Raw genomic sequence first — 26,780 nt, forward strand, 5'->3', positions numbered from 1 at the left:
AATTTTTTACTTCTTCATAAAGCGAGCCAGGCCGTGTGTCATTGATCGGAACAAGTGAAAGTCCGAGGGAGCAACGTATTTTAACATTTCCAAGTATGCCTTGACCACTTTCCCAACATGGGGTAGAGCATTGTCATGCTGTAAAATCACTTTATCATGTCTCTCGTTGTATTGCGGCCGTTGTCTTTCAATGCTCGGCTCAAACGGATTCCCATCAAATACTGAGCAAATTTTCTGCGCTTAGGATTATCGTAATGAACCCATTATTCGTCTCCAGTCACAATGCGATGCAGAAATCCCTTCCGTCTTTGCTTTGCAAACAGCTGTTGACAAGCAAACAAACGCCGTTCAACATTTCTCGGCTTCAACTCGTACGGAACCCAATTTCCTCGTTTCTGAATCATGACCATAACTTTCAGGCGTTTTGAAATGGCTTGTTTTTTCACTACCATTGATCCTGCCAATTCTTGTTGCGTTTGACACGATTCTTGATGAAGTAATGCCTCCAATTCTGCATCTTCGAAAACCTTCTCTCTTCCACCGCTATGCTGGTCTTCGACGTCAAAATCACTGTTTTGAAGCGTCAAAACCACTATCGGCTCGTTCTTCCACCAATAGTGGCCCCACCATAGGTATTTGAGAGCATTCGATGAGCCTCAGCCGCTATTTTTAAACGGCGGAAGCAAAGTTGTAGACCATTTAAGTGGGTTCCACAAACCCTTATTGATCTGCAGATCAAAGTTTTGTAGAACTCACTTTTAATCCAACAAGGCAAATATCATAAAATGTTTATTCAACTTGCTATTTCTTATCCAGCATAGTATGGATTGTTACCTCCAACTTGTTCAATTTCCAATTCAAGCTATTGTTCACTTTCAGTTCAAACACCAAGCCAAAGAGAAACTATCAGAAGCCGAAGAAAGCCATATATTTGCACCATTTGACAAAGTGAGTACCCTATAGAGTTTGAATTTTATGAATCAAGCCATATTTGACCACTTCGAAATAAACCACTCCTTCTAGTTGACCCACCACGCAAAGAAAGCTGCTGAAGAAGCCACCAAGAGTGTACAGGAAGCGGGAAAATCTGCCTTATCCGCCAGCAAAACAGCCACTGCTGTCAGCAAGAACACCCTAGAAGATTTGACTTACGTCGGTAAATCTACCCTAGGCGACTTGACCAAGAGCGCGAAAGAAGTGGCCAAAAAGGGTTTGATGAGGGTGAGTATAAAATTACATGAATACTGAAGAATTAAAAAAAAAAAATAGATATTAGCCATGCCATTTGGTCAGGAGCCCTCTGTCTTGCAGCTAAAAACCTTAGCAGTCTATATTTTAAGTATTCAAGAGAATCTTGAAAGGCACCATAAAGGGAATTGCATAAACATGACAACGGATAGGGATGTCAATATGAAGGGATCACAAAGCCAAAACTCTTTGCTGACGAGCAAATGAAGCAATCATCAAACCAAGAACATATCAATTGACTATGAATGTTATGGCTTTAGTTTTTCAAGGCAAAAAAGGCATCAATATTAATATCCAATGGAATTTTCTGTGATCTTTAAAAAGCTCGGTAGCAGTTAAATAATGGGAACTCAGAAAATAAACTGTATGAACAAACTCAGATTTCAGATTTCAGAAATTTTCTTCGTAGGTACTATATAAAGAAGCTAATGAAGCTACTGTGATTTGACCTTTGTGTTATTTTACTGATGAGACGCTGTTAGTGTGAGTGCTTTTTTCATTATATGAGCCTACTGGCATGTGAAAATTATGGACTCTGTAAACTGGTTCAGAAAAAATTGAAAGTAGGTTAGGTGTACCGCAGGGGAGCATTCTGGGTCCTCTGCTTTTTATAGTTTATGTCAATGATTTTAATACAGTGTTGAAGAAGTCATTTGTTAATTTGTTTGCTGATGATACAGTTTTATGTGTGGCAGGAAGGAACTTTTTGGAGGTGACGGAAATAATAAATTCTGAAATTCTGCCTTTTTGTCGGAGTGGACCAGGAGACAGATCATCAATACAATCATTATGCCCCATTTTAATTATTGTTCTGCACTGCTGATATCATGTACACAAGGAGATATAAGTAGACTTCAAGTTCAACAGAATAAATCCATGAGAATAATCCTAAGATGTAGTGAGTTCACACCTGTAGTAGTCATACATAATGAATTGAACTGGTTACCTGTGGAAAAAAATATCAAGAAGGCCAATCTAACCCTAATTTACAAGATAGAGCATGATCTTGTACCACGATATCTGAAAGATTCCTTAGAAAGAAGAGGAAATTTTTATGACTACAATATTAGGTCAGCAAAAAACTTCAATATCTGCACAGTGAGAACAACTTGTTTACAGAAGTCCTTGTTCTATTAGTTTGATCGTTTGTATAATGGTCTCCCAGAGGAAATTAAGACGGCACCATCTTTGGGTGCATTCTGCGGAAGATTGAATGGCCACTTCAGAGAAACGTGAATGTTTATATTATTGTTGTGTTGATTTTCTATTTTCTATTTTTTGTACTAGCCGGGTGCTGAATAAATTTTATTATAATTAACTGGTCTGCCTAGAGAGCACACACATTTACTGAAATGTAAGACAATGTCTTCAAGAAGTGTTAAGAAGGTTAGAAAAAGAAAGATCAAACTGGTTGCCATACTAAAAGTTTGCCTTCGAGCCGATCGATACTTACATTTGATTTCAATCCTTTCAGGGTGACTCTTTCAACAAGTCCATAGAAGAACGACGCGATTCTACCAGCAGTTCGACCTCGGTGATAGCAACATCCAACGTTATCACCGGCGCAGGAAGAGATTTCTTCTCCAACATAAGCTCCGACATAAACGGGATAGCAGCTAGTACCTCGAACATGTTCTCCGATCTCTTCGGCAGCAAAAAGGAGAAAATGAAGCAAGAGGCGCAGGCGCAGGTCCAACCCAAACGCAAGGATTCCAAGGTCGGCATGTTTGGTCCTTTCCCTACCGGTCCCAAAGGATTGGTGGAGAAGAGTCCTCTGATAAAGCATTCGATTCGGTCCAAGGAAGAGGTTCAGAGGAAGCAGACCACGGAGAGAACCACGACGAACACTGAGAACCAAGCTTTCCTCAAAGATGTGAGTAAATCGAAATTTTGAAAATACGGGGTGATTCACCGCGATGGCCTATAAGACGTGTATGGCAAACTAATCATAATTTTGTGCTGAAAATGTGCATGTTGACGTTGGAGACAACGATCTTTCTCTCTAAAATTTTGATCAGTTTTCCATAAACTCCTAATAGGCCATCGCGGTGAATCACCCGATCTATGGATAGGTATGTGTAAATCAGAATAACATAATTATATAGAGCAGTTCCGTTAATCATTGGTTTCTTTAGGTTGTAAATCAAGTCCTGGAAGGTGAAGGAGTTGGCTGGCTCAAGCTGAACAGGCTGAAGAAACTTATGGAGGACGAATCCTACAGGAACTTCGTCCTCAGCAAGATAAATAAGACACTAGACCGAAAAATAGCACCAGATGATCACATAGATGACGTTGTAAGTATCTCCCAACTTCGAGTCCTTCTGGGATTGAAGACGTTTGGTTTTAGTGCGTTTCCAAACCCATCTGGAAGGGTATGGCGAAGATAGTGCAAGCAATAGTTCACGGCCTGGAAGTAACATACGAGAACTACGGTTTGGGAGGAATGGCATCGGTGTTCCAGCTGCACGAAGTGGCACACACGCACTACTGGAGCAGAGATGTGACCGATTATAGTACGGGCGGTGATTTCACTCAGGTGGGTTATTTATTGTTATACTTTTTGAGCAGGGATCACCTAACACTTTTTTTCCAGAGTTCGAGTCCAAGGTCACCTCAGAGTCCACGTTCTTCGCTGCAGCTAGATTGGGACAACTCAAGGAAATCTTCCACCGGTAGGGAACTAATTTTCTTTCTTTTTTCCACTTTCAAAATTGAAAAAAATATTTTTTTCCACTAATGACATAGTAAATAGTCTGTTACAACATTGTTTTGGTTGAAAGAAGCACTAATTAGTGAGATAGCTTGGATTACTAGATAGCTTGGATCTGAAAATGGCGTCTGACGACAGTTTGTTGAAGATGATCTTGAACAAAGTGAAGAAAATACCGGTGAAACCAAAGATGTAAATTTCAATTGCTGCTCTAAAAAGATTTGTAAAGTTCTAGTGTGTGTAAATTGCTTTGGTTTTTTCCACCCGAGTTGTGCCCGCATACAAAAATTGAAAGTCAGCGAAGGCAACAAAGTTATCTGTTGTAAGCGGAAAGAGAAGAAAGATAACACAAAGTTGGCAAGCAAAATCCAAGAAAACGATTCTCCAAAATCTCAAATTCAGATAGTGAATAGGCTGGTAAACGAAATGGAGGAAAAAATTCCATCCTAAAAGAGAACAATCGACTTCTTTTAGATGGAATTCAAATTCTAGAGAAGCAAGAAAAATCATCTCAAAAAAACCGCGAAACAAATGTAAACAAACCTCTATATAGTACAATCATCAAGAGTTGGGCGGCATCGACTAAGCCAATTTCAAATCACCCGCCACAACAAGGATTGACAAATGCAAATGGGTCATGGCCAGATGTCAACGTCATGGTCATGGCCAACGTTCAACATAGTTTCCGTTATTAAGGTTGAATTCATTTTTAGGCACCACTCTTTGAAACACTTATATGCTGTTTAGTAAAGTTTTTTGACTTCTCCGGTAAAAAAAATCATATGCAGATTTTGCTGCTTCTTGAATTTCATCTTCTTCGGAATTCATCTTAGGGAAGGAAATTTTGTTTCAAACATTACTTTGTTTGACAGATGAAAACTTTAGTAACACAAGGCAAACCAATATTTCATTCAGAGCATACACTTTGGCAGTGGAAAAGACATAATATACAACTTAGAAGGCAAGTTTCCTGACCAGCCTCGGATATTGCTTGCTCTTCCTATTGCTCGGGCGCAAACTACGTCCTCGTCTAGGTCACTTTGTCGCTCTTTTTTATCGTCCATACTAATTTTCCGGCAAATTTATTCCTTGTGCAGATTTTTTGGTTTTTGCTGGTTGATTAGTAGTAGGTATGGATACATTGATTCAATTCTTGCAGAGACACCAGAAGTTAGACTGACTAGTGACGAATCAGAAGAATCTCAACAATCGACGACAGACATGTTTAAGGACATGATAACCCAGAAGAAGAACCTCCTGTTCAGCAAACTGACGTCCTTCGATTCTGAGGTAAGTAAGATGTCTATTCGTGTAGCATGATTCCTAATGATCAGGCATATTCTCGAGATGAATCCTTGAAAATTGGACGGTGAATCTTTGATAGTAAACTTTGTTTTGAACGTTTTTTCAGTTGCATACTTAGGTTTCATTTCAACTGACGCTGAATCAAATATACAGCAGTTCTTGGAAAGATAAACATGAAGAAAACGACATGAAACCTAAAAGGCACATTGAATCTTGCCTTCCAACATTTCCAAAATATGAGAAAATAACGAGAAATTTAGAGGCCGATTATTTTTACTTCCAGCTTACTAGATTTCACCGATTTTATTAGTGAAACCTAGCAAACTGGAAGAGGGAGGAATAGGTCTTAGAATCTCTCGATATAATCTCCACATAATTTAAACATTTTCGAGGGCAACCTTCAGTCTTCATGTTCAAGATTTCCTTTCGAAGAGAAGATGTATATTCTATTCAGTATAAATTAGAAGTGAAATCTGATATAGTCACAGTTTGGCGATAAGCCTCTAACATCTTTTTGAAAATTTGTTGAGATTAAAGTTTATTAATATTAATTAGAAATAAAATTTCACCGGGTAAAGATCGAATCGATCAAACATTCTTCAGAATGTGCTTGATTTTAATGTTGTGTGGCAGGCCGAAGGTGGAATGCATGGTTCGGGTGGTACAGTTTCCCCCTCAGGTGGTTCTATCACCACTGGACCAGCCTGCGGCTTGAACAGGGGCGGTCTGCAATCCTCCTATCGATCAACAGTGTCGGACACCGAGGTCGAGAATCTACAGGTAATTGCTGTATTGATTATTTTCTATTTTAAGAACACCCATTGTGTATTGGAAGAAAGCAATGTATTTTATCGAATTTTCACAATGGACTAGTTTTCATTTTTTTGTTAAGGATTAATTCTAAAAATTTAAGTAAAATGAAACAAAAATTTGGAAGAATCATTGGAATATCTTTAGAAATGAAAAAGTTATGGGACTTTGAAGTTGCGCTTGGAAGAATAATTTCATAGTACGCAGTGTGTGACGTCATGCCACTTACACGAGGCGACTGGTATTCGCAAAGTGCTTACGAATTCATTGGTGTACAATCACTTGTGCCGTTCGTGTCGTGTTTTGTTCGTTAGGTACTTTTTTCTTTTTTTACTACTCACATAAATATGTTTTGCCATTGATAATGGATAGACTTCAACAACCAGTACTCAACTACAAACTGCTTATGAAAGGTTTTTTAAATAAATCATCGTTATAAGTTGAACCATGATGAAGCAAACTTAAAAGTAGATACTTACTTGAAAAGTTTAACTCCTTTTATTTCAGCACTGACATAAGATAGATTTGAAGAAAAAAACTCCATCACTGCGAATATATCTATTTTAGGCAAATTGTCACTTTGTTCTTTCACGAAGCCTTCTTCCATTATGGTGACATAAAAACAAAACTCGAGTTAAAACTACACTGTACAACTACAAACGGCGCGAGAGCCTTGGCGCGGTTAAGTATTTAAACGTAATTTATGGTGTAGCGATCACAGGCAAGTGGCGTGACGTCACAGATGAGTCGGAGACCAAAGACGTTCCGCGCTAAAATACGTAAATTTAAATAATTTATTTCTCAGTCATTTATTGATTGATTTTCAAATTTTTTTCACTGATTTATCAGTTTTGCTCTATATTTTAATTCTATCGTGTCAAATATAGTATTATCAACATCACTAAACTAGCCCATTGTGTCACTAAGAAAATTGGTCGTCAACATTTTTGTTGGAACTTTTGGAAATACATTGCATTGTTTCAATGAACCTCCAGGTAAGTTCCCCAGATGTGTAAATATTTGCACGAGAGGTGTTCATACATAATTCGACTCATTTCAAAAGACTACGGAGGTTTTTGTCAATTTTCAGTATCCGAAAACTAACAAAACAAGAACGTCTAGCGTTTGGTCTAGTAAGTCGTCTCTGAGCACCGGATTTAGGTACCATGGAGGTCAAATAGTCAACACCGTTACTTCTCCTTCTCCAGAAACTGCTAGGACTTACCTCTTCGAGGTTCTGGTCGCTAAGGATAGGTCCAACTTGTGGAACCAAATGCAGTTCTGGGAGGATGCGTTTCTGGATGCTGTTTCACAAGAAAGGGATATGGTTGGGATGGATCAGGTGAGTTTTATTCACAATCGATGTACCTAATCAAAGAACTAATTGTATTTGTTCATTTATGATGGAGGGAGAGTGCGAGATTCAAATGCTTTATTTATAAAGTGGACATTTATGCATTATGTTAACATTCTTTAATTCTGAACCATCGATAAAAATACACTGCGCAAAAGAATTACCGCACATTAAGGAAATATCAAATTTATTCTACAACTGAAGGTGTTCTCAATGATAATTGTTTTTATCAGAATTATGCATGCATATGTTATCCACTTTCAAGGTTTTTTTCAATACAGATGTTTTTTCCCAGCAGGAATAAGATGAGATTATCAGATTTTGAATGAATTGGCTCCATTCTGAAATCAGTTGTTCTCGATCAATTCTAGTGATCAATAGTTTTTCTTTCGTTTGATTTTCTACACTCGATCGCTATGCAAGGCGAAACACGCAATTTTGATTTTGCGAGAGAGCATATCCATTGAGAAGAGGCTGATTGGGAAAGAGTTCTCTTCACAGATGAGTCTAGATTCTGCCTCTACCATTGTGATCGACGTTCCCTTGTATACAGACGTCCACATGAAATATATGCTCAGTGCACTTTTTCCCAATCAGCCTCTTCCCAATGGATATGCTCTCTCGCAAAATCCAAACGCGTCCTTCGATGGGCTGGGGTAAGAGCTGGGCCTCTTGCCGCGACACGGGGCCTTAAATCATATTCTCTGAGGCGATTTCTTATTGTCTGAGTGCTAATTTGCACCCCATGAGTTTTCTCAAGCTAATTTTGAAGGAGGCGAGCGGTTGCAAATCGTTGTCTCAACGAAGAAACTCTCAAGTAACGTTCTTGAATGGCAGTTGTTACCCATGGTCAACCGTGTCCTGGTCTTCGGACATTCATACCTGTCTCCCTGAATCGCTGAAACATTCTGGACACACTTGTATGGAAAACTCCAAACCTTTCTGCAATTCTTGTGTATGTCCACTCTTCTTCTCGCAAAACTATCGCTTGGGCACATTCCTCTTAGGTCAAATTGCGTGTTTCGCGTTGCATAGCGATCGAGTGTAGAAAATCAAACAAAAGAAAGACTATTGATCACTAGAATTGATCGAGAACAACTGATTTCAGAATGGAGCCAATACATTCAAAATCTGATAATCTCATCTTTTTTTATTCCTGCTGGGAAAAAACATCTGTATTGAAGAAAAACGTTGAAAGTGGATAACATATGCATGCATAATTCTGATAAAAATAATTATCATTGAGAACACCTTCAGTTGTAGAATAAATTTGAGATTTCCATAATGTGCGTTAATTCTTTTGCGTAGTGTAGTTGTTATTGCGCAAATATTAAATGAAAGGGAACTTCTTCAATGGGTTCAATGTCTTATCCAGGGTCCAAGAGAGATGATGGAAAGGTACAAAAGCCTCAGCGAAACCGAGAGAAAGAGACTGGAGTTCGAGGAAGACAAGTTGCTCGCCACCATGTTATACAACCTGACGGCGATTCTGGTCATGTTGAACTGCAACAAGATGGAGATCAAGAGGAAGATCAGAAGGCTTCTCGGAAAGAGCCACATCGGCCAAGCACACAGTAAAGAGGTCAACATGCTGCTAGACCAGATAAACAAATTGGTAAGCTTTTAGCAAAGTTGTTCGATAGTTTTGATTCATTATATGTTTTGCAGAATGGCAACGACATCGACTTGAAACCTTTGGGATCACGGTTGTTGCACCGGCAGAGTTTTACAGTCCACCAAGGTGTGGATGGTGGTGGTGAGTTGAGGTTCTTGGAGGTTAGAGACGATGGTTTGGTTCTAAGATCTGTGACTGGGATTATAATAGAGAGGTGGTGGTTCGAGAGACTGGTCAATATGACTTACAGTCCCAAAAATAAAGTACTATGCCTTTGGAGGAGGAATGGACAGCAGACGCAGTTGCATAAATATTACACCAAGAAGGTAAAAAATTTCATTAACTGTATACAGGATGGCCACTTCTCCAATGGGATTGTATTGGTAACTTTTAAACCATAGGAGTTAGAAGGCCGGTCAAACAGAGAAAAAGTTGCATGCATAGAAGCATTATCAAACAGTTCAAACAAATCGAAATTATCAGGGCCGGTTATTGAGATATCATAAGAAAAGTAAATTCTGTCATTTTGATTTTTTTTTCACACTTTATTTCAAATATCAAAAAATGTTACAGGATTTTTTTATTCGACAGTAAATTGTTGTCAATTTGACGTAATCAGATTTCGTATCCAACGTTTCGTGCTCTCTGGGCCACCCTCAACCTCATTTTCTTCAATACGGGGCTGTATATTTTATGACACTTTTCGAAATAACTTTTAACGCTGAATTCAACGATATATCATACAAAATTGATTTTCAGGTGATTTTGACCCTTATCCAAATTTCTTTGGGTCGGATCTGTAATGAATGCAAATTAACAAAAACTGCTGTTAATAAAATAGTCAAGAGACGCGAATATAATGATTTTAAATTTGAATACCAAGCCTTGCAAAACTTATATTGTAATGATATCAAAATAAAGTTCGATTCTGTAATTTGTTTCAATGGAATTAATGATAAATCCAGCAATAGTGATTTCTCGCGAGAAGATTGAGAATGTATTGGAAGGTATTCAAGAAGACGAAATAAGCAAATGTATAAGAAGTATGGGTTCCAGAACCGTTAAGTGCATTTTACAAATTGGTGGATATTTCGAACACTAACTTCATTCATTTTCATTTACTTTCGAATAATCATTCGATTTTTCTTTTATTAAGTGATAATTCGTTTAATTATTATGAATTGAAATATGTAAATAATTATTACTTGTTTCTTGTTTTGATTCTGATATGTTCCATTTAGTTCAAGACGAGTAAGTTGATTTTCTCATCGAAATGTATTGCATGTTGTTAATTAAACTAAAGGTACCTGAATGTAATACAGATCCGACCCAAAGAAATTTGGATAAGGGTCAAAATCACCTGAAAATTAATTTTGAATGACATTGTATGATATATCGTTGAATTCAGCGTTAAAACTTATAATAATATAAATAATGTCGATTTGTTTGAACTGCTTGATAATGCTTCTATGCATGCAACTTTTTCTCCATTTGCCGACCTCCTAACTCTTATGGTTTGAAAGTTACCAATACAATCCCATTAAAAAAGTGGCCACCCTGTATAAGCTGTATATTCTTCCTACTTTCGACTTACTCTGAATTTTTATATGAAATTTGCAAATGAAAAATGACTTTCAGTGCAAACAGCTGTATTACTGCATCAAGGAAGCCATGGAAAGAGGAGGAGTGGCAGGAACAGCTCCAGAACTTGGCGGAGAATTTCCGGTACAGGACATGGTGACCGGAGAAGGAGGTTTGCTCCAAGTCTGTCTGGAAGGTGTCGGTTTACTGTTTGAAACCAGCAAGGTATCTTCATGAGACCAACATTCAGATATTCTTCACTCTAAAAAGTTTACCATATAGAGTGTCGAACGGAAAATTTTCAGTGATTATCCATTTGACGAGACAAAATTCTGACACTCTATATTCTTAGTGTTTCGTAAATATTTTTTCAATATTACACTTTCTCTCTTTCTCTTTATTGTTAGTTCATACAGTAACGATTAGTGAAAAACGTAAAACCGAAATTTATTGTAAAAGTGATTTTTATAACTGTTCACTTGCTTGTTGGTTTACTAAGTCGATGGGTGCGCTAAAACATGTGCATTTGTCTGCAAGGACCACTCAAAACTTTCCTACAAATCTGTGCCACTCGCTCATCTCTCTCATTGTTTGTTTTTTGATGTGATTATAAATTTTTGTGACTTTTTTTTTCGACTTCAATGGGTTTAGCAGTAGTTTTAGGCATCTTTGTGTCTCGGATCTCAACGCTCAGGTAGTAATTTTTTCATTTTCTTTCTTTTATATCCTTGATTACCTACTATTCGATTTCTCTCTTATTGTCGTAACCTTTACTTCCTCTTGCATGCAATGAATGTTGTTTTTAACTTAATAAATAGATCAGTGAAATATCGAAAGACAGATTTTTTCAAATACAATTACTTTTAATAAAGATCAATATTGAAACTACTAGTTTTTAGCTCCTTCAAGTGTAGTCTCGAATAAATAAAACGCGGAATCTTTTGAGAAACAAGTAAGTAAAAAGAACATGTAAAGCTTCTTTTTCTAGAGAGTGTATTCATTTGTTAGTTGAAAAACACAAATAGAGATATAGGTGGGGTGGAATGCAGTGCCTGATTTGAAAAATTCTTCAAAATACATTGAAAGGTTTCAGTTGCTTAAATGTGTAACTGATACATAGTGTTTGAATGATACTTCGAAAATTATATTTTTCGGCAACCGTCCGGGAAGTGCTCACTTCCCGGACGCTTTTTCTCTGAGAAAGTAGCATTTCCCGGCCTAGTCCGGGAAGTACGTACTTTCCGGACTAGGCCGGAAAAGAATCATAGAATCCAAAGCAACCGAGATAACGGCTGACAGTTCATATGAAATTAGTTGTCAAAAATTTGCATGTTTTTTATCGCAATCGCAATAAAATATGGAAAGCAGCAGCGATAGTGTTATTTTACATGGTTGCCGAAAAAATATTGTACGCAACACGCCCGAAAATGGTTTTTTTGGACTCACAGACTTCCAGGACTCGCTTACGCTCGTCCTGGAATTTTGTCTATTCGTCCAAAAAAACCCTATTTTCCGGACTTGTTACGTAAATTACTATTTCTAACTGGAGGGAAATACACTTTTGCATACAATGTAGTTTTTGGCTATTCTTCTCATTACATCCTTCAACATTCAATATTTTACCAATTTCTCAACCGTCTCCTCTACAGCTTCAAAGTAGGTTTAGTTACCATTTTTAGGATCAGCAAGATTCAACTAGAACTGGGTCCGACAAGCTTTCTGTGTCTTCAAAACTAAGCCTCAGTGCTCTCTTGATCGCTGCATGGTGACTACTGAAAACATTGTTTCTGTGCCGACGACACCACCTGATCTGCTTCTTTATCCAGGCTAGGCGCACTTTTTCGAAAGTAGGAACTGCATTCTATCTCATTTTATACATTTTGAACCAAATGAAATAACGAAAATTGTTCTTATTATATATATTCAGAATTTGAGAAACGCCGTCAAGCTGTTTTGTCATTCGATTGTTTCTAATGTTTCTATTAAAAAAATAGTCAGAAATCATAGAAATTACTCAAAAACTATCCAACAACCAAACTGAAACTATCAAAGTGAAGCAGTTGCATAAAATTCAACCACAAAGGATGCTCAAAACAGTTCATTCACCTTTCAATAATTTTTTATGTTATTCTTTAGGAATAGGCAAATTTTTCCATAAAATTATGATAAACTGAACATAAAGACTGAAGATAAAGAGTCCAGATAAATATTTCGTGTAAGGATCAATACTAGTAGCGAAAAAAATCTGTCTTTCTATTTTACCGATCTCAGTAGCTGTTGACTGAAGAACCCATCGCTGTTGCTTGTTTATCTCTTCATCTCCATCTTTCTTTTTATCGATGTCAGTGAGTGGTCATGTTTTGCAATGGGTAGCGGAGTCGACCGAACGACATACAGGGCGTTCGGTCGCACATCCGCCAGCTTAGGAACTTTTGAGATGGTCCTTTGTTTTTAACTGAGTCAATACTCTTCACTAATGTTGTTTTTCTGTTTGGTTACCATTTGCGCGGGCGGCTGGCTGCTTGCAGGACTTTGAGGTACAGAAAAAATTGGTCTAAGTTGATCGTTTAGATTAGTTTGAATAGTCTTTGTTTATAGTTAGCGCTTTTTCCTTGTAGTAACTTGCTGCATCAACCCCCTCCCTTCCGAATCTTACACATTCCACCACTAACACTCTAGGGCTTTGACCATCCTAACTCGATTTTCTTCTGGAGGGGGGGAGGGGCGACAAGTTTTCGGGGTTGTGTTTGTTGTGTGGGGTATGGTAGTGGTTTTAGTGATGCTTTTGGGGGGTGGGGGAAAGGCATGGCAACCTTCGATGACGCACACTCTTCTTTAGAGATACGAAGAAACACACAACACCGAAAATTCAACATACACACTTTTCGCATCAGTTTCATTTAACATAGAGCAAACCATCTCTGAAGTTGCCTATAGCTTTCTGCACGTAACAACTTGATTGTGCATGCCATTTTTATGCTTACTGAAATGGTGATTTGCCAGGAAGATTTAGTGATATTGTTGTTTTTTCGCAGTTTTTCATAAGGATTGATCATATAAGGAAGTGCTTCACCCAGAAGGGGACTGTATTTGTTATTGAGGAATATAGTGAGTATTTTTTTATTAACAAATTTGTCACCCTCTTTGGCACACCAAGTGATTCACCTATTTTTAATCAAATCTATTTCTTAATTCCATAAATTCTAGCTGATGTTTTAGAATTTATATTTCTCTAATTCTGTGGTTATTCCGTTCATTCTTCCACATCTTGTAGAACAAAATCGTGCGAGAATATATCAGAAACGCACAGTTTTCATGGTTATATTTTATTATTATATGTTGGTACTCCGAACTTTCCGCCACGGCTTTATCTGTCAATTTATCAATTTGCTTTAAAAAAATCATTTCCGCCAACCAACATTTTTCAATACAAAAGTCACTAAATGATATTTATGGAAATATTTCATTAATTTCAATAAAAATGCAATGAATTAGAGAAAATAATGCATAATACTCGTACAGAAGGCTCATTCTACCACACGTTCATTCAAAAACTCGCCAATTCGTGGCTCGTTTTTGAATTTTGAACTCGTGGAAGAATATCAATGCCTTCTGCACTTGTATTATGAATAACTATTCAAATTCTCGAAGCTTTCATCCAATTTCGTCGTAGGAACTACGACAAACGGAGTAGCAGCTTCCAAATGAGAGTAAATTGCAAACAGTTTGATATGTTTATCTTTACTCTGCTTAACAATACGCTCTTTTAGTGATGACGTCACACACCTCCATTTTTGGTTCTCCTGTCAGTGTTCGTAATCCAAACAAACAAATTGTCATTCAAATTAGTACGTTGTCGTTGAAGAAATTGGCTTATTTTGATAAATAAGATTATTTAAGGAACGATTTTACTATTAATTGATAAACAGAAGGTACGAGATTAATGCCAGTAAATTCGAACTTGAAATTCAAATAATAAACACGGCTTTATACAAAATCTGGGGAATGATACAGGATTCAAACTTACTGGTATTAACCTCGTTCCTTTTGTCTATCAATTAATACTGAAATCGTTCCTCAAATACTCTTATTTATGAAAATAAGCCAATTCCTTCAACGACACCGTACTAATTTGAATGACAATTTATTTGTTTGGATTCCGAACACTGACAGAAGAACCAAAAATGGCGGTGTGTAACGTCACACTAAAAGAGCGTATTACCAATGAGATTTTTTGTCATATTGGCAAAACTGATAATGTCCATAGGAATCTTGGTTATTACTTTATGAATATTCATAACAAGCTTGCTCAGAATAGTGCTTCTTAGGTTGATCAGTTTTGGATATTCGTACAGTATGCTGTTAGCTATTTCCATGTCCCTTTCATCTGCTGATAAGGCTATGGGGTGACTACAGACTACAGAAGGTACTAGCACTGGCAGTGCCACACTAGCAGTCCTACAATAATTAAAAGCTCAGCTCGTGGTAGCTCTAAAACCTTCTTTGGTTGGAGAATGAATATATTTTCGATAGAGCATGTTTAGATATATGAATTAATATAAAAGATCTTAAATAAAATTTGGTATACCGGGTGTCCCAATTCATCGTACAAAGGCAATATCTAGCTTATTTGAAAAGATAATAAAAAAATTGCTTTGAATAACATCCAAGAAACCTTTTCAATTTAAAAGGTTCTTACATTTGACAGCCCTCTGGTAGCTACCCCTCACTTTTTATTTTCAAATAGCAGCCCCTGTCTATTGTCAGTGAAAATTGCGTTCATTCTATTTGGAATACAACGATAGCACATACTTGGTATTTTTTCAGTAATAACAAAAAAATATTAATATTTTGTTACTTCTTTTACGTTATTCAATTATTTATTTATCCTTATAAAAATGAAATGCATCCAACCATGTTTGTACAAACTTCACATAAGGGAAGTAGATAAATTTTTTTGTTTTAAAAAAACCGATGTTTTTTATGACAAAAAACTTGCTTTAAATGTTTCTTCGTTTATGAATTGCATAGTAGGTTTTTTGGTTGCAATTAATACTTCACAAAATGTTAATTTTCTTGTTGTTATTAATGAAAAAATACCAAGTATGTGCTATCGTTGTATTCCAAATAAAATGACATGCAATTCCCACTGACAATATAGACAATAGAAAAGTGAGGGGTAGCTACCACATGGCTGTCAAATTTACGAACCTTTTTTATGCATCATTGGGAGGGTACTTTATGTTATTCGAAGAAATGTTTATATTATTTTATTATCTTGTTAAATAAGCAAAATATTGCCTGTATACGATAACTTGGGACACCCGTTAGACTAGACGCCCAACCACGAGTGTCTCTTCAAAAGATAAAAATAAATTCTCAACTGTGTCTCCAATTCCCTGCCTCTGTTAATAATTGTAGTATAAGCATGATCAATTTCACGTTCGATAAACTTTTAATCAATTCATCTAATTACAGATCCAAAAACAAGGCAAATAACCCAGAGAAGGTACAAATCGCAGATGGTAAGTTCTCTAAATCTATCTCCAAAGTCAATGTGTAGCCATCTGTGTTCTCCCAGTGTCCCAAAAAACTTAGCACGTTTTTGTTTATAGGCTAGCGAGCTGTCTTTAATGTTTCACAGGATATTTTCAGTTTGCATGGCACTTAAAATTGACCAGGTCAAACCGACCAATGCATGTCCTCCCGAAATATGTAAGAGTTTGTAGACGTTGATAGTATTAAAACCTAGGATGATTATAGCTGTTCGTCTGTCTGCTATAGGTGGTAAATTTACGGGGGTTGTTCTGAAAATCAAAGCTTAAATTCTTTCTCTCCCCCAGGCCGACCAGATCTGCTACTCGGTGCTCTGCGTCTTCTCCTACCTGGCAGCTGGCAACGAGAAGTTCTCTTCCAACGAGAAGGTACCACCAAGCACCCCTCAGCCTCCTTCGGTGTTCGTCCCGATGTTGAGCAGTTGTATGGTGCCTGCAACATCCCCACCAGATCCCGTACCTTACGAGCCAGCTCCCCCACCAGACGCAAAAAACCAAACTGAGAAGAGGGGGCTAGCAATAGCGTCAAGCCAATTACCGCCAGGATCAGTCACACCTACCGGAGGACCGCCCTCTTATCCCCCTCCAGCATTACCACCCGGGGTGCAGCCTCCAGCCCCTCCACCAGGAAATATAAAGCCAGTGGTTGGGTCCTCTCAAGTTCCTCCAGGGAGACCGGGGAGACCTCCCCCCATCCCTCATCGTTCCTCGTTAAGCAGGCAGCCGTCTACCCCTCCACCCCCTCCCAGACCCAAGTGACGCAGCAGGGGACTCTCTTTGCCCTTGATCTACGGGGATGATGTTTTTTGCGTGGTACCGTCTTGTCTTCCATGGGTGTGAGTGGGTTCTTCGTCTCATCCAGTGTGAGGTGGTTTCTCGTTGTTCGTATTACGGGTCTTTAAGGGGTTGTGGGATGTCGACAGCTGGAAGATTCTGGATGATGTAGTTCAATATTAAATTTTACCGCATAATTTTAATTATCTGAATATCATTTATGAAATGCACAGCACAAAAAGTAATGAGACTAAAATTCTTGATGAATTGCACATATTGCTAAGACTGTTGAAAAGAACTGACGAATCTATGTTAGGTAAAAAATTCCAGCATGTTTTTTGTTTAGGAAATATTGTTGTATAGTTATTTTCAAAACACTTGTACAGATAGAGATGTTTTACTTATATCACATTTATTATCATTAACCTCTGACGTCATATATGACGTGCCAGCTTTTAACAGAAATGTCAAAATTTAGACTGAAATAGCCCTTAATAGGACGCATACTCCAGTTTCTACGAAAATTGTCAACTAGAAATTCCTAGAATGTCTCATTATATTTTGTCCAGTGTAATTAGTATTTATGTTTATATCTCAAGAAAACTTGAGTGGCAGAAACATGAGAATTTGAAATCAGTGTTATGGCATATCGAAAAAGAAAATTGAAATATACCAGTTATTGACAATATACACTCGACTATTTCAGAGGTTGTAGACTTATATTTTTTTATAGCTAGGATGATTTCGTTGGATTGTAATTAAATGAATGAAGTCGTACCCTCCAAATTTTTGTCCCTCCAATTTTGGGGTTGCTACGATAAAACTTAATAGGAAAAAAAAATCGAGATTCTATTGAGTTATTGTTGTGATTATTGATTCATTCATATCAGATTGAAAATATTTCTTTTTTTGTGTTTAGAAATATATTCAACACGAAGTTACATTATAGAGATTTTTAAACTGATTCTTTTCAAGTTGAGAATTGACGATTTTATTGAAATGTTGATATTGTTTCGGAGAAAAGAGAATGTGCCTACAACTTTGTGTGTACTTGTACAGGATGTCATAGACTTTGCTCTCGTTCGTATAGTGAAATACTGTTGCAAAATTTCTTTGTGCAAGCAATATCGATGGCGTATTTTATAAATTTCAATTGAGTATTTTCAAGTGGCTGATATGTAACTATTTTTTATGTGAGATTCGAAATAATATATTATGAATAGCACAATTCTTTTTATTACGCACCTACCTATCCCTTTTTCAAAAATATAGATCAAATCCTCTTATTCTAATTCATCTATACTAGTAATAGTAGTATAAAGGATCAAAATAAAATTCGAAATTTTTAGCGATTTTTCAAATGGCTGTATTTTCGATAACAATGGTCGTATCTCAATTTGAAAAAAAACTTTTTGAAGCTTGAAGTTTATAGTTAGGAGATCTCATGATGAAAAAATTTTTCAAGCAACTTGTACCGCTCAATCCTAATGAATACAGTGTCTAAAATTTCTGCGAAATTTTTTCAGTTTTTATTTTTGGCCTACAGACTTGGAATTTTTTTTTCCAACTCAACCACTATATGGATGAGGTAACTTGCTCATTCAGCTTCAATATCCTTTTTTTCAAAATTTCGATACGAACACTTCTCTCTTCAATATCGAACTTTGAATTGAAAAGGACCTCTTTGTCTTTAACCATCATCATCTCACCAATCAATGATTGCACAGAAAATTTAGGGGATGTTTTGAAATCTTGAATGAATTCTCTACCAGAAGTAGCTATGGTATTTTCGGAAAAAAAATTTTCTTCGTTCTCTACATTAATTTGAGAACTTGATGAAAAAACGGCTTTTGGAGGCTTTTTCGATAATCAAGCGCTGAATTGAAAATATTGAAAAAACCATCAATGTTGAGTATGCGTTTTACAGTTCAATATTACCACAAAAATCCCAGAGAATTTGAATTCAATCCATGGAGCGGTTTTTTTCTTTCATTCGATCCAATTTTCAAAAAATTGAAGGATCACGCATTCTAACCATGTTAGGGAATCAAAAATATGTAGGATTTCACGTATACCTACTTATGCGTTTCGTCCCTGGCACACACACCGGACTCATCAGTGTGACTTTGGTATAATTGTGTGTGCCGTGTCACAGACGCTTGGGGAATTTATTATTATCGGGAGCCGCCGGGACTCGAACCCGGGACCTTGTTGGATCTCGGTGACTGAGAACACAGTCTTAGCCTCTAGGCCACTGAGTGCTGTGTTTATTATTGTTGCTATGTGAGCTTTATGAGAAGCCGCCACAAATACATAGACTACTCGACACGAGTTTTTCCTCATTTAAAGTTCTTCTTCGATTACTCTTAAAGTATTCAGTTTAGGTATAAGGAATGTTCAAGTAATCTTTGTTCTTTTTAAACGTAGAATTGACTTAAAAAAATTATATCCTAATTTGGAAATAATGAGTTTTGATGAATTCAAGTTGTCCAACTTCTGATCTTATGATAAACACCATTTTTTTACATTTTTCGTCCAGACCACGAACAGGTTCATAATACTACTTATTTGCAGAATCGAAAATAACAAAGGTTTTTCCGGAAAAAGCTTTTTCTGCCGAAATATACAGAACAATGTGACTCCTCATCGCCACCATTTTTTTTATAAGAATCCCATTAACTCATGAACCGTTGAGTTTTCATCCAATGATATATAGCTGAAATTGTCATAAAAAATTGTATCTAATGATGCAATAATGGGTGTGCCGTTTGAAATAAGGAAGTAGTAGTCTATTTCCGGTACAATAGGAAGTTGTAGAAATCTGAAAATATCCTAGGGAGAAAGATCATTGTCTCAAACCCCAACATGCAAACTATGATTAGTTTTCCATAAACATCTGATATGGGATAGCGGTGAATCACTCTGTATAACAGCGGCGAGTAAGCGCGGCACCCATTTCGACCAAAGCTGTCTCAAGCATAAATGATAATACAAAATAGTGAATACACTGCCACGTGATATTATCAACTATACTGCTATCTTACGCAACTTAAAATCACGCTCAAAACCGTTTCGAGAATTTTTTGATGTATTTTCAAACAACTGCAAAATCAAGCCATTGCTTTGCCTGCACAGTATTTTTTTCATGAGAAACAGTGTCTTGTCATTACAAGAAACTCTTTTTCATCCATTTATAGAACAACAACAAATGCAGCGGCACTTAGCTTTAATATTTCAATATTTGACGGATGAGCTCAGTGGTAGTCAGCTGAGATTTGAGCTTGAAACCTAAGTTCTTTTCTTCGATGTTCCGAGATTTTTTTGTTACCGTTTTTCATTATTCATGAGATTGAACTAGATGAAAAGAACTGATAAACAATAGCATAAAGTTTGCAAGTCAAAAAAAAGTTGTCTTGTACACTGAACTGAAAAGAACAGTTTGCCAATTTCAAATACCTACTCCATAGATATTTGAATGCGATATCCTGAAATTCTGAGCAGTTCATCAATGAATAATGGAATCCGAAATAGAATTCTATTAGCTTCTAATTGGACTTAGGATAACGAAGGTAAGCTTAGGGTAATGACCACACCACATCATTAGGAATATGGGCAATTACAGACAGTGGGACAAACGGGTATGTTATGTTAATTATAACGCTGATTGCTCTTAATTTAGAGCATGATTAGTAGCAGGCAGATGATTGGTTAGGACGGAACCCAATCCTATATGAGCATATATGAAATTAGTGAATCGATGAGTATTACTAACTAGCCGTCTGGTTCATTGGCATAGCCCGAATTTTTTTGAACGCCTAGCTCAATGGATAGAAATACTAATAATCTATATCTATACAGGGAAATCTACAAAATATATGACAAACTTTGACAGATGATAGCTGCACTCAAATTAGTCTTAAAAAATGGTCCATTTCGTTTTCGTTTAGAAATTACTGAAAAAAAATTCTTTTTATAGCAAGAAATTTGTTTGAACTTTGAACATTGTATCAACCTTCCTTAACAAAAAACAATAAAAATTGTTCGAAATGTCCACTTTTGGCTTGAATTAAGGATTTCGTTAATCATCGAATGAGATTTTTGGTTTTCATATTTGGTTATTTGCATCTTGAACTCTATCAAGTTGATGTTGAAGAGATGTGATTTCAACATGATAGATAAGCTGCTTCATAAAGCCGTAAATAAAAAACCAACAGATTGATATCGGTAAATGAGGTGGCCATGGCATTAGTCTCCCTTGATCTATTTGGGAAATTTTCCATTCAACCAAGCAGCAACCTACTTCCCTACTTGACTACCTCTGGATCTGTATCATCGTGCTGATACGACAGATAATGTTGACGTTTAGATCATCAATGAAGTTAAAAAGGTTGTGCTCCAAAAATTTTTTTTACAAATCTAACTTTTGTAAAATATTAAAAAATCTACTGGCATCAAATCATCATTGAAAATTTCACCCCAAACGTTGATACTAAAGCATTGCTGAAATCGTCTTGGTGTAATGACTTATGAATTTCACAGTGCCCATACGTGTTCATTAGGATTGTTGTTATTAGTGAGATCATTATCAAATCACATGACAAGCGAAATAAATCTATTATTTTGTGCAAATTGTTGAACATGTTGAAGTTATTAGGTGTACAACTTTGCTTGCGCCGTTTTGCAATAGTTGGCTGCAGTGGTGAGTGATAATCGAAATAAATAGATCCCAGATGTCATATAATAAGTTTAGGTATTTGTAAACATAACGCCATCGAAATATTAGTCGATTTGTATCTGCATCATAAAGTTATTCTCGTTTAAACATATCAGTTTACAAGCCAAATTCTCGTCATTTGCTTTAATATGCTGAAATCTGCGGCTGAGGCTCATTGAATGCTCTCAAATACCTATGGTGTGACCGCTATTAGTGAAATAATGTGTCGAGAATGGTTTCAACGCCTTCAAGAACAGTGATTTTGACGTCGAAGACCAGCATTGGATGCATTACTTGATCAAGACTTATGTCAAACGCAAGAATTGGCAGGATCATTGGGAGTGACACAACAAGCCAATTCAAAACGCCTTTAAGTCATGGCAATGATTCAGAAACAAGGAAAGTGGGTGCCGTACGAGTTGAAGCAGAGATATGTTGAACGGCGTTTGTTTGCTTGTGAACAGCTGCTTGCAAGGCAAAGACGGAAGGGATTTCTGCATCTTATTGTGACTGGAGACGAAAAAGAGTTCATTACGATAATCCCAAGCACAGAAAATAATGAGGATATGCCCGCCATGCTTCCACGTCGACGGCAAACCGAATATTCACGGTTCCAAGGTCATGCTCAGGATTTGGTGGGACCATCTCGGCGTAGTGTATTATGAGTTCCTAAAACTGACTGAAACAATCAAAGGCGATCGTTATCAAGACCTTTAAGAAGGAAGAAAGTAGTAGCCAGCGATGGACAATAATTTGAATCATAAATGTATAACCAGTTTCTTACAATAAAGCCTCGAATTTCGGAAAAAACGGCGGAAGCAAAGTTGTAGTACGCCTTTGTTCCATTGACAAAATTCTAATTGTCATATCAACTAGTATTTTTGATAGCCGGCCTACTTTTAATTCGAACATAAAATAAATTATTTCATATTCTCATTGATTCTTCGTGAAACCTTTGTTCATAAAAAAAATAATCAGAATGAGCACAATTATCATCAGTCAAAACTAGTCACTGAGGTTGAATAACACGCTATACTCTAATAACATATACCTATCTATGAAATAAAAAAGAATATATTGTAAATTATAAAGTTAAATAAAGATGACATGGGATACAAATTGACTTTCTTTCACAAGAGCCGTCGAGTAACATCATTTGGAAATTCCCTTGAATTTCCAAGGATCCGAGAAAATTTCACGTTTCTAGAAGGTACATTAAGACGAGCTTCATCTCAGAAAGCTAACATAGCTTTGAATACTAATGAGCTCTGATACATTTGCATGATAGTTAACGTACACATTTTTTCGCTGTAAAATGTATGTACGATCCTGATTCATATGTAAATTACCGAATTTGCATATATCATATAAAACGATATAGCAGAAAATCTCGACGGAATTTCGAATAATAAAATGGGAATCTACGTACAGGGCTGTTCCAGTCCGTTTTAGCAAATTTCGCCCAAACCTGCATAACACTTAAAAAAAATAAATTAGAATGAGGAATATAAAGAGAATATCTAAATATTCCAGAAACTTATTTCGAGTTCATCTTCAGAAAGAAGTATTTTGCAAGAGGTCTAGAACGCCTGAACCTATCGCTTTGCGACCTGTTGGTTTTTTCATACATTTTGATGGGATTTCTGTTTTTGTCAGAACCTAAAGACACAATTTGGTTTTTCGCAGTGCATCAGTTGAAGAATATCTTCTTTCGGCCATAACTCCAGAACGCCTGAACCTATCGCTTTGCGACCTTCAGGTTTTTTCATATGTTTCCCAGGAGCCTGAATAGTGGAAGAAACAAGACTAAGTCTTAAGAAAAGAGAAGAAGAAGAAGAAGAGGTTTTTTCATGCAAATTTGATGGAACTTCTGTTTCTGTTGAGAAAATCCTAATATTACATTTGAAATTTGGGAGTAAAATGAACAAAACAATGAACTTCTTATTTAGTGCCCCCTATCGAAAGCAGCAAAAACAAATTTATCATGAGTAAATTTTGTCCTCAATCAACAAGATATTATTTCTTAGACGGGATCTAATTTGCTTAAAAATGTTGAGACAAACTGAAGTTACAGGCATTTCAATCAGTCAGATTTCTCCCTATCCCCTCCCCTTATTTGATGTCGTAATATCGAAAGTGACAATTCAAAAAGATAGAGAATTTTCCAAGGATTACAGTGATGTTATTTTTTCTTCAACTTTATATGAAACATTTTCGAGTGAAATTCTTTTTTCTACTCGACAATAGCTATTATGCCCCCTAACGGTATAGGTATGAACTTGTAAACAATTTCCAGTGTGTTTTCTTGTACACTTTAGTCGTAAAAATTCTTACCACAAGTCTCTACGATGAGTAGATTCTGAGATATAGCCGCTTACCTCGCTTATTTGCACACCCTGTACACGAGGAAGAGAAATGGACCTAGAATGGACCCCTGCGCAACCCCAATATCATTAGTTATTGTATCCGAGCACACTTGACGCCTAACCTTATTCTTTTTGCGTCCAATAGTTTATTATTATATATTGTGGTCTATTTTCAAGAAAACATCTGATCCAATGTAGAGCATTGCCCGTACTCCACAACCCTCGAGCTTCCTGAAAAGCCTCTCATGGCTCAATATCTCCAAAATCAAAGAATATATTTTGTTCATTACCAACCCATTGCCACCCCTCACACCCCTTTTCAACACCCTCAACCCCCATGAAACCTCCTGACCTGCAAATGGAAATCACCGTAAAACCCCCATTGTAGAATGAATAAAGAACGACCCCTGAACTGAACGGACATCGCCCCCTTGAAACAATCGAGACGCGATGTCCATCAACCCCCCGTACGCCTGTAATATTCAGTCGGGCTGGGAATTGCGGCAATTGCATAAATTAAATTTCGTTCGAACGTCTACAGTTAGGCGAGGGGCAGGCTTTCTGCAAATATGCAGCGAACCCATACACCGCTCCACTTACGCAAATATTTGCCAAGGACTCGGGGTCTGCGTCCTTCCAAACCGTCCCCGAGCCCTTCCAAGTTTCAATCCGCCACCCCCCGCCGCCTTGTGGGGCAAGATCTCGAAGCCGCCAGACGTTACTCATTTTCTGATTAATATAATGTAAATATTCTAGTGAGTGGTATTAGTTTTTACTATTAGTAAGCTGATGGATTTGCTTTGCTTGTAGTTGTAGGCACTTGAATAGAATTGAATCATCTGACTGTTTGGAATCGAAAGAATTCAGCTAACACTGGAAAATGCACCACAATCCTTTATTTGCACTTACCCTCGGTACTTAATCTTCTCTGCTAGAGGATCCCTTCTCATCTGGATCAACAATCTTGTTGAATGAAAATTAGCTTGAATAATTGAACAAAATAGCCAATGTAAAAAGAGAGAAGCGTCCATCATCATCCCCATCAAGTATCAAAAGCACCTCTCCTCACAGGCGCACAGTGCTCTGCCAGAACTATGGTGCATATGCGCCAAAAATATAATGCAGAAAAACGAACTGTTGCATTAACAGTATTATAATGGGTGTTTTCTTTTCGAGGTATATAACTTTAAGTTGGCATAACTGTTCAAGATAGCGACCGATTTAACAGCTGTCAAGTGATTTATTCTCAGTTTGGTTTGGCAATTCATCATGAATAGACTCACGCCTGAACAACGTTTGCAAATAGTGCAATTTTATTTCGAAAATAAAGGTTCTGTGCGGAATACGTATGGCGCACTACGTCCATTCTATTTTGTTTAGCGATGAAGCGCACTTCTGGTTGAATGGCTACGTCAACAAACAAAACTGCCGCATTTGGAGTGAAGCTAATCCTCAAGTGTATGTCGAAACACCGTTACATCCAGAAAAACTGACTGTTTGGTGCGCTTCATGGGCTGGTGGAATCATTGGTCCGTACTTCTTCAAAAACGATGATTGCCAGAACGTTACAGTCAATGGTGATCAGTATAGAGCCATGATTACTAACTTTTTCATTCCTGAATTGGACAACCACGATGTCCAGGAGCTGTGGTTCCAACAAGACGGCGCAACATGTCACACAGCTCGTGCCACAATCGATTTATTGAAAGACAAGTTTGGTGACCGCCTAATTTCACGTTTTGGACCTGTGAATTGGCCTCCAAGATCTTGTGATTTAACACCGCTAGACTACTTTCTGTGGGGCTATGTGAAGTCATTGGTCTATGCGGATAAGCCACAAACCCTCGACCATTTGGAAGACAACATTCGACGTGTTATTGGCGATATACGGCCACAAATGTTGGAAAAAGTAATCGAAAATTGGACGTCCAGATTGGACTACATCCGAGCCAGCCGTGGCGGTCATATGCCAGAAATCATATTTAAAATGTAATGCCACAAGATTATCTTGCGGATAAATAAAATTCATGTCAATCGAATAATCCATCGTTGTTTTATTGCAATTTAAAGTTCTGTAGCTTAAAAAAAAACACCATCTATAACATTTACTAATACTGTGAAAAGTAGACTAGAAAAGTAGAAAATGTGACTGAGTTGTGATTGACGTCAAGACTAACTTTCATGGAATTTACCGAATTGAATATCTGATTGCCATCAATTTAATAAGAAATAATTCTCTTTTTTTCGTGAAATTTTGACTTTAAGAGAGAGTTAAGAGTAATGCTCAGCATAAAAAACATTTCCAGTGATTGGATCCACGGATGAATCGTAATTTTGAATCTCACCTAACCTCAGTTATATGTTACTTACACTTGGCTCATATTCTGCACTTTGTGTTTCTGATTATAGCCGGATTTATATCCCAACAGGCGCAATTTAACTTCGAGTTTGTGTTCTGTGTCGGATTTCGGCCATTATCAGTGTTCGGAAGAGGTGAATTCTCTCCGCCATATTGTTTTCGGAATGGCGTAGCTGTTCCATTAAGGTGAAATGGGAAAAGCTGAGGGTAATATCGGTTGCAATGATACATGAAACGCAACGCCGCAGTCGTTATTTCAACTCGCTGAATTTAGCTTATATTTCCACTTCCAATTTTTTGCTTCTCAAATATTGTTTTGAGATAGAGCAATACAAAAAATTATTAACTTCAAACAACAAAGCATGTATAGAAGAAACCTCAGTACCAGC

General features: G+C 37.1%; 1 protein-coding gene across 15 annotated transcripts in view; it reads left to right on the forward strand.

Moving 5' to 3' along the window:
• LOC123685263 (MAP kinase-activating death domain protein) overlaps window positions 1-18,177 on the forward strand; it is a 46,314-nt gene extending 28,137 nt beyond the window's left edge. For 4 of the 15 annotated variants that reach the window (XM_045624914.1, XM_045624915.1, XM_045624917.1 and 1 more), the window contains 16 exons: window positions 880-948; window positions 1,024-1,221; window positions 2,723-3,121; window positions 3,384-3,542; window positions 3,596-3,784; window positions 3,842-3,920; window positions 5,118-5,248; window positions 5,897-6,043; window positions 7,164-7,415; window positions 8,803-9,042; window positions 9,096-9,368; window positions 10,681-10,848; window positions 13,152-13,160; window positions 13,659-13,731; window positions 16,102-16,148; window positions 16,467-18,177. In XM_045624914.1, coding sequence (XP_045480870.1) covers window positions 880-948; window positions 1,024-1,221; window positions 2,723-3,121; window positions 3,384-3,542; window positions 3,596-3,784; window positions 3,842-3,920; window positions 5,118-5,248; window positions 5,897-6,043; window positions 7,164-7,415; window positions 8,803-9,042; window positions 9,096-9,368; window positions 10,681-10,848; window positions 13,152-13,160; window positions 13,659-13,731; window positions 16,102-16,148; window positions 16,467-16,937 — 2,904 coding nt within the window. In that variant the 3' untranslated portion in view covers window positions 16,938-18,177. Of the gene's footprint in view, window positions 1-879; window positions 949-1,023; window positions 1,222-2,722; window positions 3,122-3,383; window positions 3,543-3,595; window positions 3,921-5,117; window positions 5,249-5,896; window positions 6,044-7,163; window positions 7,416-8,802; window positions 9,043-9,095; window positions 9,369-10,680; window positions 10,849-13,151; window positions 13,161-13,658; window positions 13,732-16,101; window positions 16,149-16,238; window positions 16,411-16,466 lie in introns of all 15 variants that reach the window. The other 11 variants (XM_045624910.1, XM_045624911.1, XM_045624912.1 and 8 more) reach the window with 8 other exon arrangements.
• Window positions 18,178-26,780: the final 8,603 nt, after the last annotated feature.

Source organism: Harmonia axyridis, chromosome 7, assembly GCF_914767665.1.
Source record: "Harmonia axyridis chromosome 7, icHarAxyr1.1, whole genome shotgun sequence".
Classification (NCBI taxonomy): Eukaryota; Metazoa; Arthropoda; class Insecta; order Coleoptera; family Coccinellidae; genus Harmonia; species Harmonia axyridis.